Here is a 16,195-nt window from a genome sequence, read left to right as displayed (position 1 = left end):
GAATGATCGACGCCGCATACGTCGTATCACGATGAGGCTGAATGATTTGAGATGGTGGCTTGGCAGAAGGACTGAGGATGATTCTGCTGGAGGCTGGACAACATGTTATATGGCTCAGATGGTACATGCGAATCGTACGAAAAGCTCATTTGTTGGGGTTTGAACTGACGAAAAAGAAAAAGAAAAGTCTTTTTCTCGATCCAAAGTAGAGCCTCCCCGCAACAATTACAGGAATAATTACTTAACAATGATGATTGACGTTGGTGATCGGGAGCTTCGGGAATCCTGCGGGCATCGATTAGCTAGCAACCTCCACGCGATGACCTCACTAGGGCGGCTACGTAAGTGAGCCACAACCAATTCATAAGCTCTTTGTCTGAGTCTGATTCTCTTGATCAGGTGGGCCCAGGAATCAAATACCAACAACGACCTAGAAACGAAGTGTTTGGGACATGTGTTTGCTATAAACTTGAACTCACATCCACCGCCAGAAATCCCCCAAAACTCGTCATAGTACACTACCATATTCATTGTCCCATCATGGCCAAATTTGGTCCCCAGCCTGAGAATGCTGGTAATAACCAGCCCTCTACTCTCTATTCCGTAGGTTACTCCCCGCTCAGACATTATCTGTGGTCATTGCCAAAGAAGACTGGAAACGTCTTGTCTTGTCTTATGTTCTCTTTGTTTCAAAGTCATGATATCAACGAACAAGGTCGTATTCTCTGCTCGTCACAATAACACTGACACAGGTATTTTAGCTCATCATGACGCCTGTCAACATAACCGTCTTCCTCTTCTCACTCCTCCTGGTCGACTTTCGCCATACTGCTAGCCGCAACGACTTCTACGGTACCGGTAACTCGCAAGCGAAATGGGTACCCCGATGGTTCCTGCAGCCATACCAACACATTGGCCATAGGGATCATGATGCCCATGGCCGCTGGCACTATCACAGCAAGCAGAAGAAGCTCATGAAGATGGAAGCAGACGAAGCGTTTCAGATGCGGTCTTACATGCTCATGTTCATGACTGTGGCATTGGCTCTGGCTGCGAGTGCTGCCTGGTTCTTGACGAGTCGTCTGTATTACAGTGTCACTTCTCTTGTCGAGCCTCATACCGCGAATCATACTGTTCCGCCTACGGGTCCGTGAATATGACAGGGTGGAGAGAAGGCGGATGATACCTGAAGCTCCGCCAAGATCTAGAGACCATCTCTGTTTCGCGAGGTGGTATCAACCGTTGACTCCAGACAAGGACCTTAGCACCGTCACCTAACAATCTCCCTCCAACTGACATGTGTCTCCATCGATCTGGATTCTTGTTTTCTCTTCAACGGCAAAGAGGCGATGTCGTTTGATGATTTCATCGGCGATCGTTGTGTCTCACATTGAGAGCACCATTTGCACCATCGTCTCTTGGAGCGATCTCCCGGATCTTGAGGCATGAGCTAATCACGCATTGGCCATCAAGCATTGGTGTTATTCTGTACACAAAGTATTTCAGGAGTGTTTGTGGGCCGTGACAGGCGTTTCGAACCCCTGCTTGATTTCGTGCCCGAGGATATGACACTGTACGAAATGTAATGATCATGATAATGGATTGTTTTTCTTAGAGGGTCTCAGACAGCAATGGAGGACTAAAGGTCTGATTGTGTTTGAATTTGAATGTGGATCTAAAACTTGGCAAGATCATTCATCTTTGATGCCATACCGAATTGTCACTCGGTCAAGAATTGAAGAACAACCATATAAGTCACACAAACGCCGTCTCCTGAAAAATCCCTATTTTGGCCTGCCAGAGATCCAAAAGGCAAGCCTAACACCACATTAAATCCCCGGAAATTGTAATCTTCAACGCGTAAACCATAAAGCAACATCTCATGTTAAAGCAGCATGCGTATAAAGACGTTAACCGATGCGCTCCTCCACGCTGCCCCAGTAGACAATGGGCCTGGGCTCAAGCAGGCTCAACTCACTGCCGAAGCTCTTGCGTTCAGCCTCTAGATGCAACAGAGAAGGCTGTCGCGAGATGATGCTGTTGATGGCAACGACAGGGGACGAGCTTGCCGTGCTGACTGATGAGTAGGAAGCCTGGGTGGAGGTGGAGGCTGATGAGCTGCGACGCAGAGAGTTGCGCAGACGTGAGGGTGAGAAGCGAGAAGTCATAGTTTCGAAGCGGGAGGTGTGGGCCATTGTATGAGAGTGCGTAAGAATAGCCGAGAGTGAATGTGTTGAAGCGTAATAGTGAAGTATGGTACTGGCGTAATAAGCGTGGCGTGGGTGCAAATGATCGCGATGGTCGTTGAGGCGAAAGAGCTAACGAGCAACTTGTCCAGCAGTTGTCGTATGATTGACCGGATTTTTCAATGAGTGAACGAGTTCAAGAGGTATAAAAAAGAGGCACAGCCTGTCAAATGTTTCTATCAGACTCTTGGTCTTGTCTTGTCAACAAGAAACGAGCGAGCGGGCGAACGATGGTTCTTTGGGTAACACAAAGATAGACAAAGCAAGCAAAAGCAGGAAACGCGAGAGGCACCACCTTAACCTTTATCCATCAATTCACTCTCGACAACGGACACGAGACCCAGAAAAGAAAGTGGCAGTGTAGAAAAGAGAACCACAGTCCTTGCATCAGAATGTGTCAGGGGCTCGGAATGTGGGCGCACGGATTGTTTCAACCTCACAACTAGCGGCTGAAACAGTCGCATTGTCCATCAATTTACTTTCAGTTGGAACGTCACCAGGATTACGAAACAAGGGTGCTTTGTCGCAGGCATCCGTTGATCAGACAAGCGTCAGGTCTCCAGTCTCGCACAACCTTGTTCGTACGTATCACCGCACTGGGCTACACTGATGCCGTCCTGTTACCTGAACGTTCTGTGCATGAAAAATGTGTGTCTATTTTGAATATTGATCGACCGAAACTGGATGCCGGGGGTAGCCTTGCCCCCCTTTTCCCTTCGCTCATGTATCAATTGCCCTGCAACGCCGTGCTCAGTTTTGAATTATGCCATGAGTACTTTTCCTGAATGCAACTTCCATTGATGGATGTGCATGATCGCATTGTTTCACCATAAAAATTGGACGGCTTCCCTCCTCCTCACAAGTTCCATGTCAACCGCAACTTCAACTCCTCCAACCGCTTGCCCCTCAGTGAAAACCATCATACCCTTGCGAGCCCCTGCTCTGTGTTTGTCGAACGGTGGCGTTGCGACGAATACTCTCGCCCCAAACCGAGTCGTCAAGCATTCCACGGACTTGCACAGGGCTAATGGGGTCCAAATGATTGCTCTCACGGCCCGAGGGCGCTGACGATCTTGCTTGCGTCGTCGATTGTTGCTGTTGCTCATGTGGATCATCCTCCTCGATCTCAAAGCTAAAGGCTGATGGTTGCGCAGGTGTTGTGGGCGATGGAGGCGCGGCTCTGGGGAAGCTGAGAGGATGACTCCACGACGTATCGTGCAACGATAGATCCACAGATCCCAGCCAGTTTCGTGGCTCGCCTGCGTCAACACTCGATGGACGCGAGGCTGGTGAGAGGGGAGATCTCGGCCCTGCTCCACCTGTTTCATCGTCGCTCAGATCGTTCTCAACAAGAATCTCCGGAATGTTCAGCTGTGGCACTGCCGTCATGCGGGCCGAGTGCTTTCGTAGCATGTGTTTCTTGAATTGTCTTGAATAATATCTGTGTTGATGGTGAGCAATTCTCTATTCATGGGTTCGGCTATAGATAGCTTACAATGTGTCGAAGAAGCCCAACACTACGCCACGTCGGACTTGGTCGTCTACTCGCTGGAGACGAGCTCGACGCCTTAGGAACTCTTCGAGTCTTTGCGTTTTTTTTTGTCAGCCTTGGTGAATAGAATTGCGGCGGGTGGGACAGCTTACTTCAGGCTCTTGTTATCACTGATGATGTTATAATGAGCAAGAATCATCAAGACACTCGTAAAAGAGATGCCCCTGTCAGGATCTGCGGACACCAAGACCTCCTCGTAAAAAATGTTAAAGCGCCGACGCTGGTGGCGCACCTTCTCCACGTCAATCCTCCTCAATCGTGCATTGAGTTTGTTCAGGTCAATGCCACTGAATCCGCTGGTTGTCGCGATGGACGAGTGGTGTGTGAGTTTCACATCATCCCTAATATCTTCCAAAATAGAGTGAACGCTGTCCTCCGGATCATAAATGCGCATCTGAAAGACGCCTGAAAGCTCGCCAAGAAGACGGGGGAAAGCTGCCTTGGTGATATACCCAGTGCCTGCTGGGTCAACGCTTCGCCAAGCTTCTTTGAACCGTCGAATCTCATCGCGATCAACAACAGCCATGCCACTCGAGCGTTGGAAGACATAACTGAAGCTTTCGTAGATGAGTGATACAAACAGGTTCACAAAGATATACATACTGACGATGTTCCATGCGATGAACAGGATTCTGGCCCACGATTCGCTACCACAGTCACTGTCGAAGAATCTAGGCTCGTCAACGCAAAGTGGCGGCTCTATGCTGGCATAATCTTCCATGACAGCATTCCATCCTTCACCCAGACTCATTCTGAATAGCAGAATCAGGGCTTTGGGGACGGTTCGGAAATTTATATTTTCCGCAGTCTCTTCGCCGAATCGTGTCAAACTAAAAGCTTGAGTCATAGCAATCGCGAAGACCAGGAAGAATACCAGCCAGGTGGCAAGCAAGTTACCAATAACTGTCAGACTAGCAGCGGCCGTTTTGAACAGCTGGTCCAGCGCGTCGTTACGGGGAATGAGGAGGAGTACAATGGCGACCAAGAACACCTTATGTAGCTGAACATAGGTTTCAATCTCAGTGTCTGATATGAGTAACGCGAGAGTTGAAACAAATGCACCGAAGACAATGAACAGAGAGTAGAGATCCCATGAGCTTCGTCGGAAACGTACCCAGCCCAAGCCAATGATACGAATTGCAATGTTAGCCGTGTATGCAACGATGAAGGCGAAGAAAACAAAGTCGCGATATCTTGTCCACCACCATGGCTCACTGGCGAACTCCGACACAAGCACGATCAAATGTAGTACTAGAACAACGGTAATTGTCTGATACCACTTACCCTTCTTCTCGATAGCTCTCTTGTGGCACCATTTCTTCCAGCTCTTCTCAGAATCATCGTAAGAACTCTTTGAAGGTGAAATTTGTCTGAGAATCTTTCGTAATTCGAGCCACGACCGTTGTTCCGCCGTCAAATAAGCGACACCTGTTTGTTCGGTATAATTCCGCATAAAAACAGAGATAAAGAGAGTGAGTACAAAGACGGTGGCCAACAGATTGAATACGACGAGGAAGATGGCATTGCCCTCTGACGCTAGGTCTTGGGGCTGCTTCATGCGACCGGTAATGGCTTGAACAGCAAAAGAGACGTCTGTCCATCCCTCTTGACTAACAATCTGGAAAAGAATGAACAAAGATGCCCCAAAATCGTCGAAGTTGAAGAAGGGGTTCGCTGCAACACGAGGGGCGAGCATTGGCCAGTCGTCGCTAAACGGTGTGCTCTCGAACTCGCCATAGCAATTATCCATGGTATTAATTCCGTCGCCACCGTCATTACAAGACAAAAGTAAGCCATTAAATAGGTTGAGACCATAAATGGCAAACGGAATGAGCAGAGACATCGAGACAAACGCGGCCTAAGGAAGCAATTAGCGAGGAACACGGCTACAGGTGAGGAGATGGCAACTCACGCCTAGGATTTTCCACCAACCAACGATAATGAGATCGTGAAAGGTGTTTCTGGCGCTGTTGCTAACATTCAGCAGTCGAAGTGCACGGAGCGCCTTGAATGCGCCTATTGCTCTGGAAATAGCGCCGTCATTGATGAGGAGCGTAACAACATTGATCCACAGAGTGACCAAAACGACTGAATCCATGAATCCCCAGGAACTTCGCAAGTATGCATTTGGGGTCCACAGGAGTCCGTCCGCAATGATCTTGATCGCAGCTTCGACAGTAAACACAATAGCAAAAGCCATGTCTGTCCAGATGTACCAATTCCTAATACTGAACTGATGTTGCTCTTGGTACTCCTTCTGATAGAGAGGAGTGGTAACACATGCAAGGACGACCATAGCCACGATTGCTGCATAAATGAATATCGTGAAAGAGTACCAAAGGAGGGTGTCAGGCACTACACCATCAATGCGCTCAATACCCCGAGAAGGACCAACGACCCGCTGACAAAGCCGGCGCAGGCTGTTGTTTGGTGAAAAGATGTACAAGGAGGTATTGTAATTTGGGTACTTCGCAAGATACTCTCGCTGAGCCCTCTTTCGAGTCATACTGGCAGACATTGCCTGTTCAGCCATTTGTCGAGGATCTGAGGTATCGTTCGCGCCGTCAAACCGTAAGCTTGAATAAAAGGGGTTGGGCTCCTTGTCGCTGAACCACCCTTTCACCCTTCCCCACATGGCAGAGAGCCGGCCAGGTTTGATCTCGCCACCCAACAACGTAGTTGCGCTTCTAATAGGGGCATGGTGCAGCCGGTCCTCCTCAGATTTAGGATTCATTTGATCATCCAGGAACTCGCGGACCACGGCATCCTTGAGAAGCATCTCGACTGTTGCTGGCCCGTAGTCGAGGGGATCCTTATTTTTGCGATGTTTGGACAGGCCAAAGATTGTAGAAAGGGCCAGGTTGCTAGATGAAGCTCCAAGGTCTCGCCTTTGAAGAAAAGCCTTGACTTGTTGAAGCCGTTTCTCATCTTCGGATACATCAAAGTTCTCCTGAATTACAGCAATGAACATGTTGATGAGAATGAAAAAAGCCACAATGAACCAGCCAATGAGTAGAATTGCCCCTATCCATGAGGTATTCTTGTGCCTAGTGTAGGAGGTGACAGTATAAAGAATATCTGTCCAATTCTCACTTGTCAGAACTTGGTACATGCCCAAGAAGGAGTTGTAAATGGTGTAGAACGAGATACGATTGAGCTCGCCATCTTCATACACGGGAATTTCGCCTCTGAATAACTGCGCAGCAAAAATCGCCACCAAAAATGTCATCAGAAACACAAAGAACATCAGGTTTCCGATACCAGCGGCATTGCCCAAAACGAGGAGAATAAGTTCCCTTGTCACTGGTATTGCTAACACAATACGATAAACTCTCAGGATTTGGAACACAGTCAGCCACCAATACGCTCTGGTGTAGCGAATTGGGGGGATTAATATGATGGAAGTGATAATAGCTAGGCCGAGGTCGAAGAGGTTACGCCAGCTTTTGTGGAAGTAATTCCAATCAGTCGCAATTCGAAAGATCATCTCGATATCGAGAAGAATGGTAACGATGATCTCTGCAGTGTTAATGAAGCGTTCTCTTCTTGCTGACATGGTTGCGCTGCGGCAGGCCTGGCATAGCAAACCAAAAGTGATGATCAGAATCCACACTGCACGGGTTTTATAGAACATGCGTTGTAAAGATGATGTTCGGCGAATTCTTTCATCGGGTCGAGCTTGCACTGGGGATTCCTGGCTGACAGTGAATGCACTGGCTTTGCTCTCTTCACGAATGACTTGGAAGGATGAGGTAATGACAGCAATCAACAAGTTCGTCAACCACAGCATCATGATCATGATACCTGCACCAAAAAAGAGAGCAGCCTGTACATAATCCGAGCTCATGGTCATGTACATAAGATCGGAGAAGGTGTTTGCGCTCATGATGACAAACACAAGTTCTAGCGAGTTGAATATGTTGTCAAAATTGACTGTGCCGTTGTGTGGGTTGGATTGCTGAAGACAAATGGAACCTCGAGGACACAGAAACCCCTTCCCTTCATTCGTTCCATTCATAAGGTCCGTCAAGGACTCTGAATTGTTGAACTTGAGCCAAGGCATGGTTTCGCCCGTTTGGTTGTTCAAGTAACCGCCACAAAATGCTTCCTCGTTTGTGTAGGAAGCATCAAGGTCCGTAGGATCAAGGGGGTCAAGCCATACGCACTGCCGACTCAGACTAGCTTTGAAACTCTGGACCCCTATAATTGCAAACAGAAGCCAGAAGAAGGTGAGGAGAAATGCAACTCGAACGAGTAAAGGCGTTGCTTTCTTCAAACTCCTGAGAATAATCTAAGAACATGTAAGCGTGCTTGTTGATAGGTGAAGGTATCATGATAACCTTACCGCAGTACCGTTTGTTAGAGCAAGTAATCTCAGAATTCGTAAACAACTCAGCATTCGAAATGCGTAAAGATCGTGCTTGGTTTCGAGGCCCGAAATGCTCAAGCAGAAAGTGATCCAATACGAGACAACGGCAACAAAATCGAAACGATTGAAGGAATGGCGTAGAAATGCTCGCCGAGCAAGCTGAAACCTTTGGTGCTCTTCCAGAGTTCTTGGCAATGCTTGCTGGCCTTGCATAAACGTTGTAAAAGATCTTGAGATTGCTGACGGTTCCGGTCGGTATTGCGACTTCTTCTTGACGGATTTAATCCGCTCTGGTTGGAAAACAGCACGATACTGGTCTGCTATTGCGGCTCGAATTCCCCGTTTACGGTCAATCGTGCTGTACTCTGCTGCGTTCAACACGAAGCCAGACACAATGATACGCGAGATAATCTCCAGAGTGAAGATAATGAAAAGAGCAAGCATAGCCCAATCAATAGGATGTTGTCCCCATCTTTCTGGGCGTCCATTCTCAAATACATTCGGAGCTGCCTCAACCGCGAGAAGAATAGCCTGCAAGACTATCAAAAGAAGCAAGAATGGCTCCGTATATGGGTTGACCAAGAGGTCGCAGAGTCTCAGTCTCAAAGGGTTGTCCGGTGAGAAGATTCCCAGAGACTTTCCTTTGAGAGGATTTGGTAAAGGAGGCCTCGGTATATCTGGCTCAGCTTCGGTCACATTAAAACGTGGTTCTGTAGATTTTTCGCTTGACGAACGAACCAACTGTGGTTGATACGAAGTATCGGCAAACATCGAATTCATCGTATCCCGATTCCTATCTTGATCATGTCTACTTGGTGAGCGGGAGCGATGCCTCGATGCACGGTGATCAATGACTTCTGTTTCTCCGCTAATGTTGACAACTCTCTGTGACATTGCCCGCACGATCGAACCAGCACGGGACAAAGCGCCCGATGTAGAAGGCGATCTTGACCTCCGATATTCGTTGGGATTAAGAGAGGCGCCAAAGTTGCGATTTCGAGTTGACCCATAGCTTGCTCTCAGATCTTCGCCAAGGCTTCTCGTATTGCGACCGCGCGATGGGCTGTTTTCTAGGCTTGAAACCGTCTGAAAACTGTCTCGATTTCGATCATCCAAATTACTGGCAGATAAAGAACCAGATATAGGCTCAACTCCAGCTGTCAACGGAACTCGATCGGACTCGGCGTAATCGGTACTCGGCGCATCTTCGACATAGGGACCAGGCGGGTCGTATGTACGAACCGGTGTAGAAGGCATTGGAGGACTTGGCTGATGGTGATCCATGCCCGGAGGGAGCGCAGCCTGTAGAGCCATTGGATCTATGGGTGACCCTGGGCTAACATCGTCGTCGAAACGATCGTAGGGTTGGTCCCAGTATGTTGAGATACCAGGAAGGTTGGCAGACATTTGAGGAACGTCGGGCGGAGAAACGCTTGGCTCTTGCCGTGACAGACCAGCTTGCGTCTGTTGAGTATCGAGATGCGATCCATCTAAGTTCTGAAGCGGGATAGACAGGCGCCGCGCTGGGCGCCCGTCTTGATCCCAAGAGTGTGAAGACATGGACCAACGAAAGGACTAATGACCACCAATGCGGTCCAATGTCATGGAGAATGGTGATTATTGGTACTACTACCAGAATGAAGCATCGTTAACGCTTCATGGGGGGGAAATGATAAGAGAGCGTGAACTAAGTATTGCTCAGGGTTATTCGTGGAAGCGAAGAGGTAGCCAGTTCGCTACATCCTAATCAGGAGTCCTAATAAGATACCGCAGGACGGCTGGATGTGACAGTAAGGTCCAACTTACGCACTGTACGCACAGCAGCTTCTTTGGCAAAGTGCCATGAAATGCCGTGTGCTTTTAATAGAACAAGGTTTCTGCTACAGTGTGGAGAGTTTCATCCCCTGGAAAACGGAGGTCGTAAGCTGAATTCCCAGGAGCCAGGGTACCTTAGCTTACCTGGTACCTCTTAGTAGGTTAGTATCTTGGTCAAAAAGTGATACTGGTAGTGGCATGTGCTTGTGGCTGACGGCGCCACAGCTCGTTAGCTTTTCGCGACCTGCAAACGCCTTAAACACGCTTCTAACATTTGTAACGCGACTGGCTGGCATCCTGACATCGACATCATCAACTTTTCTTCAACCATGCCGTCTCGCAAGCGCTCGCTTGCAGCCATCGATGGCGACGATGGAGAAAAAGAACATCCATTACAGCATCGCCTCCGTAATATGTGGCAATTTGCGAACCTCTGCCAGTGGATATACATATTTGGCAAGGCTGCGAAAATCGACGAAGCTATCGATGTTGAGGTATGATCACACAGCAATCCAGTACTTCAGTAATGGACAGGCGCACAAACTAACAAATTTCATAGGAAATTGAGACAGAATGCCTCAAGCCGAACTCCAGCATCTTGGCGGACATTGCCCTTGCCCTTCTCAAACTAGTTTCGTCGCATCGTGGTTTAACGTACGTTTCCAGAAATTGGGATATGTTATTTTTGCTAATGGTGATTCGAAGGCATGAAATTTTCGATGACCAAGCACGAAAACAATTCACGAAGAAATCGCCGAACTACAATCCCTTCGGTTCTGGTGAAACACCCCTCAAATTCAACGATTTCGACATTTTTACCAAGGTAGGCCATGAAGAAATTATGAGGCCCGGCCAGTGATCCGAGGCTAATATACACTGCTTGAGTAGATCAAGGTCATGCAACAACTGACCCAATGGGCCATGATCCATCCTGAGCGTATTCGGGATAAGATGGAAGAGCAAAAGGATAGCGAGCAAACAAGTTGGGTAAGTTCACATCTCAACGAGAAGAGGCTTAGCCACTAACAGAATTCCAGCGAATAGAACCTTACGGTTGGGATGCAGATGACAGAACCTACTTCGTGCTGGACGATAACCGAGTGTATCGGCTTACAGAACCTCCGATGATTACGAAACCCACCAAAGCAAAGAAATCCAGATCATCGTATGGAAGTCGACGCTCCAGCAAAAGACGACAAATAACCTTGAATGCGGAAGAAGTGGTTGGAACAGATCAAGAAATCAAAGAAGATACCCCTCTTGAAGATGATGGCCTGGGTGGAATGACATGGGAATGTCTCGCCGTAACTCTTGATGATGTACGATCTGTCGTGGATGGTTTTCGGAAGAGCCGTGACGAGAATGAGAAAATCCTGCGCAACCAACTAGAAAAACATCTCGTTCCTATCCTTGAAAAACAAGAACAATCTCGGCAACGCAGAGAGTTACAGCGAGAGCGAGAGCTAGCGAACGCTGCCAAAATGGCAAATGCAAAACGATCGAGCCGAATTGCTGGGAGAGTTGAACAACAGAGGCAGGAGGAGCAGATTCGAGAGGAAGAACGACACCGAAAGGAGGAAGAAGCAAGCAAACGACGAGAAGAATTGGCGCAAATTAAAATGGAAGAGGAGCGCGATAAAAGACTGGTGTCTCGTGAACAACGGTTACGAGAACGCGAGGCACGACGCGTCCAGCATGAGGAAGAACTTGCACAACTCTCCGAAGACAGCAAGAACTTATCAAGTAACAGCACACGATTATCTGAACGCCGCCTTCAAGTTGAAATTGAGAAAAACAAGCAAGCTCTGAAGAAGCTCGAGGATGCGGAAGAAGATTGGATTTTCGACTGCACTTGTGGTCTCTATGGCCAAGTGGACGATGGAGCTCACAGCGTAGCTTGTGAGAGATGCAATGTCTGGCAACATAGTCAATGTGTTGGGCTGAGCGAAGTAGCAGCTGACCAGCCAGAATTCCACTATATATGTGCTTCTTGTATTCGGCGCGAGCAAGAAGCCAAACGTCCTAGACCAACCATCAAGCTGAAGCTCAATCGTCCACCTAACTCCGGCACCCGGTCAGATCCATCTCGCTCTTCAAGTCACTTAGGGTTATCTTTTAGTGGGGAGGATCGAAAGGTCAACGGGACAGGGTATGGAGACCACGACGTATCTAACGGAAACGTTGAACATAGCTTGACTCCATTGGCTTCCACCCCTGATACCAATGGCAATGGCGTTGGTTTTGCAATTAGTATGATGGACGCCCGCTCAGAGATGAGTAAGGAGGCGCTTGGCACACCCCAAGGGACACCGGTGATCCCGGCACCTGTCAAGCTAGATGTCAGCATCCAGGGCAGCCCACCACGCAGTACGTCTATGACCACACCGATGACGTCCTTCCGGACACCTAGTCCTTCGAAAGGTATCGATAGCTTCCAGGGGGATAAAACAGCTGAGTCGGCGTTGAGCACACCTCAGATCAGCCGCGAGATATATCGAGCAGCTCACGAGCAGAACGGGACTATACCTTCTATCGCTGGGCTCTCCCCAACCAAGCATTCACCACCTCGCCCCATCGACTCTGCCAGTTCGAATAGATACAAGGCTGCTACTCCAATACTTCCTCCAATCGCACTATCACCCTCTCCTCAACATCAGATTTTGACTCCGCCAATCAAACCATCGGAGCCACCAAGACCGTTTGAAAACCGATGAACACTCCAAGCACGGAGATTTAATGAGGCATGGGCCCTGGTCAACGCCACGGCTGTGTTAGGAAGCTCTCTAAACCATGTTTAGGCTTGACATGAGACTTATCACTAAGCCAACTCCAACAGCAATACAAGCACAACCAATACCATGATGGTGTTAACGAGAAAACGCTGAGTCATTTTCTCTCATTGGAGAGGGTTAGAACTATTCAAAACAATCGCCTGTCATGGGGCCTTGAATGAGAGGATGGCACAGGCAGGTCAAATCACACTTTCCCCAATCTGTAAGGGCTCTATACTCGTCTCCAGATCAAACAAGGCAAGTGGAAGACCAACAGAATTTGTGATCTGATACACTGCAGCAACGCGAGACGCGAATGGCCGAACCTAAACCGAAAATAGGGTGTCTATCAACATTGCTGGGCGTGATGAAAATGGTGGTCAGGAACAAATGGCCAAAGCTTCGAATAGAAGCCAGTTTCTTTTTTGGACGCCAGGACGAAATAGTCTTAAAGGCAGAGATGATCTGCCAAAACATAACCAACAGGCCAGGCCGGTACAGGGTTAGATCAAGCTGGACAATTATGGATTATTTGGTTGGTTAGTCGTTCGGCTACCGCGACACATCAAACAGACGCTGCCAGCACGACTGCGAGTGGCCGCTTGGTCCCAGTTATCCGGCACTTGAAGCAAACATGCGACAGCACTCCACATAACAAGCCTGGTAACGCATGGCAGGGCAAGACTGCTAATGGAAGCAAAGCAAAACGGGGGTTGACAGGAGCTGTTGGAGTAGCAGGATTACGAGACGCCTTTGGTTATAAGTAAGAGAATATGACGGATATTAGATCGAGATCGATTCACCAAACAATAGAAAGTCAACAACGTCTCAAGTTAGGATGGTTGATGACAGCCAGAGGGGCCAGAGGGGCCGGATGCGCACGTCAAAGGAATGCGCCGTGGCTGAACTAGCGGCATGCGAATAAGGCGGTGCAGGGGAGCACAATCAAAAGTATGACATTCTGTTTCTATTGAATGGATTGCGGCCGGACGCCAAGCGGCCCCATCTCTTAAGCTCATAGGGCTTCTATTCTATTTGTGCTTCTCCATGTTGGCCCGTGTGCAGTGTGGTGGGTGGTATAGAGTGGAGGATACCGGCCAACGACACATGTAAATGCAGCTTGGAGAGGTCTACCACTCTGGTAACGGTCCGCATTGCGATCTGTTTCCCAACAGGATAGTCGTCTGCTCCGGTTCCTTTGAACTTAGGAGCGTAAGGTCGCTGCTTGTCTATTTGTGGGCATGGTCCTGGCGTTGTAGACATATCTATGGTATCTGAATGTCCCAAGCACATACAAAACCACATGTGGCAGCTCAAAGAAATCCGACAAAGACGCCCTTGCTGAGTGCTCTACCCTCAGGTCGCTTAAGACCAACATAGCTACTGTCAAAAGACCAGACTTTATCTCTTCATCTACATTGTGCAACTTACAAAGTCCACTTGCCGTTGTTCACTATAGTACCTGCGTCGTTCCATTGGCTCCATCATCATCACCATCAACAACAACACAGGACTCTTTTCTATCCTTGCATCCCGTTGCCAAAAACAATACCTAAGAGCGGCGTAAGACACGCGACATGCCGCAACAGATACTTCCAACTCCGCCATCTTCTTCTGACGGCTTCTCTCAACAACCAGTGGTCATGGAGTCACATACTTCGTATCCTCAAGGCTCTATGAGCCCAGAACAAAACTTTGCCGGCTACTCTTACTCGACTCGATACTCTACCCCCGTTCGTGACGACGACTCTTCTGTGTATGAGCCATCAACTGTCTATTCTCAAAGAAGCGATGTTTCGTTTGTAAGTCAAAGAGACCCAGGCAAGTTGCCATCATAGCTAACCTGCGACACTAGCAAGGTTATGCTGGAGGTCTAGGTATCACAAGTAACCCTTATGGTCCTTTGCCCGATGAGATCGGCTACAATGTAGGTTTCACGAGAGCACATGGAGAGCCAATAGCTGAGCCAACGAAGCAGAACCGTCTCCCGTACACTCCGGAAGCGTCACCTTCAGCACCTTGCCCATCTAGCGATGCAATTACCACTCGCAGCGGTCTCAATATCGCTAAGAAATTGCTTACCACACGATCACCAGCGGTGAGAACTGGTCGAGTTCAGAAGAGAAGCCGTGCAGAGAAAACCAAGAATGCCACCAACATGCTTTCAAAACCGCTTTCCGAAGCTGCCAGAGACTTTCCCGATATTCACGTTGCTGATATCGAGGCCTTTGTCAGTCGACCAACTGAAGAGAGACTATCAGAAACTTCGCGTAACAAAAAGGCTGGTCAGATCAAACGTCCCATGAATGCTTTTATGCTATACCGAAAGGCGTACCAGGAAGTCGCTAAGACGCAATGTTCTCAGAACAACCACCAGCATGTCTCAAAAGTCTGCGGTGCCGCATGGGTCTTGGAGCCAGCGCAAATCAAAGAGAATTTTGATCAATGGGCCAGAATAGAGCGTGTGAACCATCAGCGAGCGCACCCCGGATACAAGTTCACACCCTCAAAGCCACGAAAGGCCAAACGGGATGGGGATGGGGATGGCAATGACGACTATTCAGACAACGACTCAGATTGGAACGGCGGACGTACCCGGAAGTCCAGATTCCGCCATGCTACACGACTAAGCGAGACACCAGTCGCCTACGATGCTGCGGGCAATGCGATCGGAGAGCCAGCCATGCCATCTTACCATGACATGTATGCTTACCCTGCTCTAGGTCGGCCTCATTCACTGCCATACGACGATATCACACCCAACTCATTTGACCTGGGCATTCGTCAGTACAGTGATCTCAACATCAATAGCGAAGTAATCAGCAGAACCCCTTCTCCTGGTGCCATCGACTACCCCGTACACGGGCTTGATGGATTCGCCAACTACTACGGACCACCTGGATCAGGTTTTGACAATGCCGCTCCCCATCTCTTCGGACCTGCTCAGTACGATATCTATGATGGGATCCCTGCCAGCGTCCCTTTTGACCAAGAAGGCTGGGTGTCTCACATGGAAAGTGGTCAAGACCTGATGCCAGTCATGGGAGGTTACGAAGACACCACAGCACAAGACGTGTACCTGAAGGGAAGCAAAGATGATTGGAAAGTCGAAATCATGGACGAGCCTGGTCACTTCGAGGATTGGTATGCACAGACTGAGCAGGGGCTCCAGTGATAACAGGCATATTGATGTCCCCGTGTAATTGTAGCAATTTTTCCTTGCGTGTTTTACTATTTGGGAGAATGGATTCGAGCATCATACTGGATCGAGCGGTTTGATTTAGACCTGGTTTTTCTTAGGAGTACATATTTTAAACAAGAATCGGTAGGGTTTTGGCAAACACCCATGACTAGGATTTTCTTATCTCAATGTGTAACTAATTCGAATCATTCTTTCCGAAAGCTTGTGTGTCATGTGCATGGATGAGGTAGTGGAGAATGG

General features: G+C 48.5%; 5 protein-coding genes across 5 annotated transcripts; 3 read left to right on the top strand and 2 right to left on the bottom strand.

Moving 5' to 3' along the window:
* Positions 1–540: 540 nt before the first annotated feature.
* Positions 541–1,154, top strand: FMAN_00552 (uncharacterized protein; the record flags this gene model as incomplete). The annotated part of the gene is made up of 2 exons (XM_041826619.1): positions 541–603; positions 762–1,154. 2 exons carry the CDS (start codon positions 541–543, stop codon positions 1,152–1,154), a joined length of 456 nt encoding a protein of 151 aa, XP_041675883.1.
* Positions 1,155–1,910: 756 nt separating this feature from the next.
* FMAN_00551 (uncharacterized protein) lies at positions 1,911–2,195 on the bottom strand (the record flags this gene model as incomplete). The annotated part of the gene is made up of 1 exon (XM_041826508.1): positions 1,911–2,195. One exon carries the CDS (start codon positions 2,193–2,195, stop codon positions 1,911–1,913), a length of 285 nt encoding a protein of 94 aa, XP_041675882.1.
* Positions 2,196–3,152: 957 nt separating this feature from the next.
* On the bottom strand, positions 3,153–9,727 carry FMAN_00550 (uncharacterized protein; the record flags this gene model as incomplete). Its single annotated transcript, XM_041826397.1, has 5 exons — positions 3,153–3,687; positions 3,742–3,831; positions 3,891–5,656; positions 5,711–8,089; positions 8,144–9,727. The coding sequence occupies 5 exons, from the start codon at positions 9,725–9,727 to the stop codon at positions 3,153–3,155; spliced, it is 6,354 nt and encodes a 2,117-aa protein (XP_041675881.1).
* Positions 9,728–10,311: 584 nt separating this feature from the next.
* On the top strand, positions 10,312–12,696 carry FMAN_00549 (uncharacterized protein; the record flags this gene model as incomplete). The annotated part of the gene is made up of 5 exons (XM_041825488.1): positions 10,312–10,476; positions 10,542–10,636; positions 10,688–10,805; positions 10,871–10,969; positions 11,020–12,696. 5 exons carry the CDS (start codon positions 10,312–10,314, stop codon positions 12,694–12,696), a joined length of 2,154 nt encoding a protein of 717 aa, XP_041675880.1.
* Positions 12,697–14,396: 1,700 nt separating this feature from the next.
* FMAN_00548 (uncharacterized protein) lies at positions 14,397–15,928 on the top strand (the record flags this gene model as incomplete). Its single annotated transcript, XM_041824377.1, has 2 exons — positions 14,397–14,555; positions 14,609–15,928. 2 exons carry the CDS (start codon positions 14,397–14,399, stop codon positions 15,926–15,928), a joined length of 1,479 nt encoding a protein of 492 aa, XP_041675879.1.
* Between the last annotated feature and the right edge of the window lie 267 nt (positions 15,929–16,195).

Source organism: Fusarium mangiferae (genome assembly GCF_900044065.1).
Source record: "Fusarium mangiferae strain MRC7560 genome assembly, contig: FMAN_scaffold001, whole genome shotgun sequence".
Classification (NCBI taxonomy): domain Eukaryota; kingdom Fungi; phylum Ascomycota; class Sordariomycetes; order Hypocreales; family Nectriaceae; genus Fusarium; species Fusarium mangiferae.
Note: the sequence above shows the minus strand (reverse complement) of the source record. Positions and strands in the feature narration are given on the sequence as shown.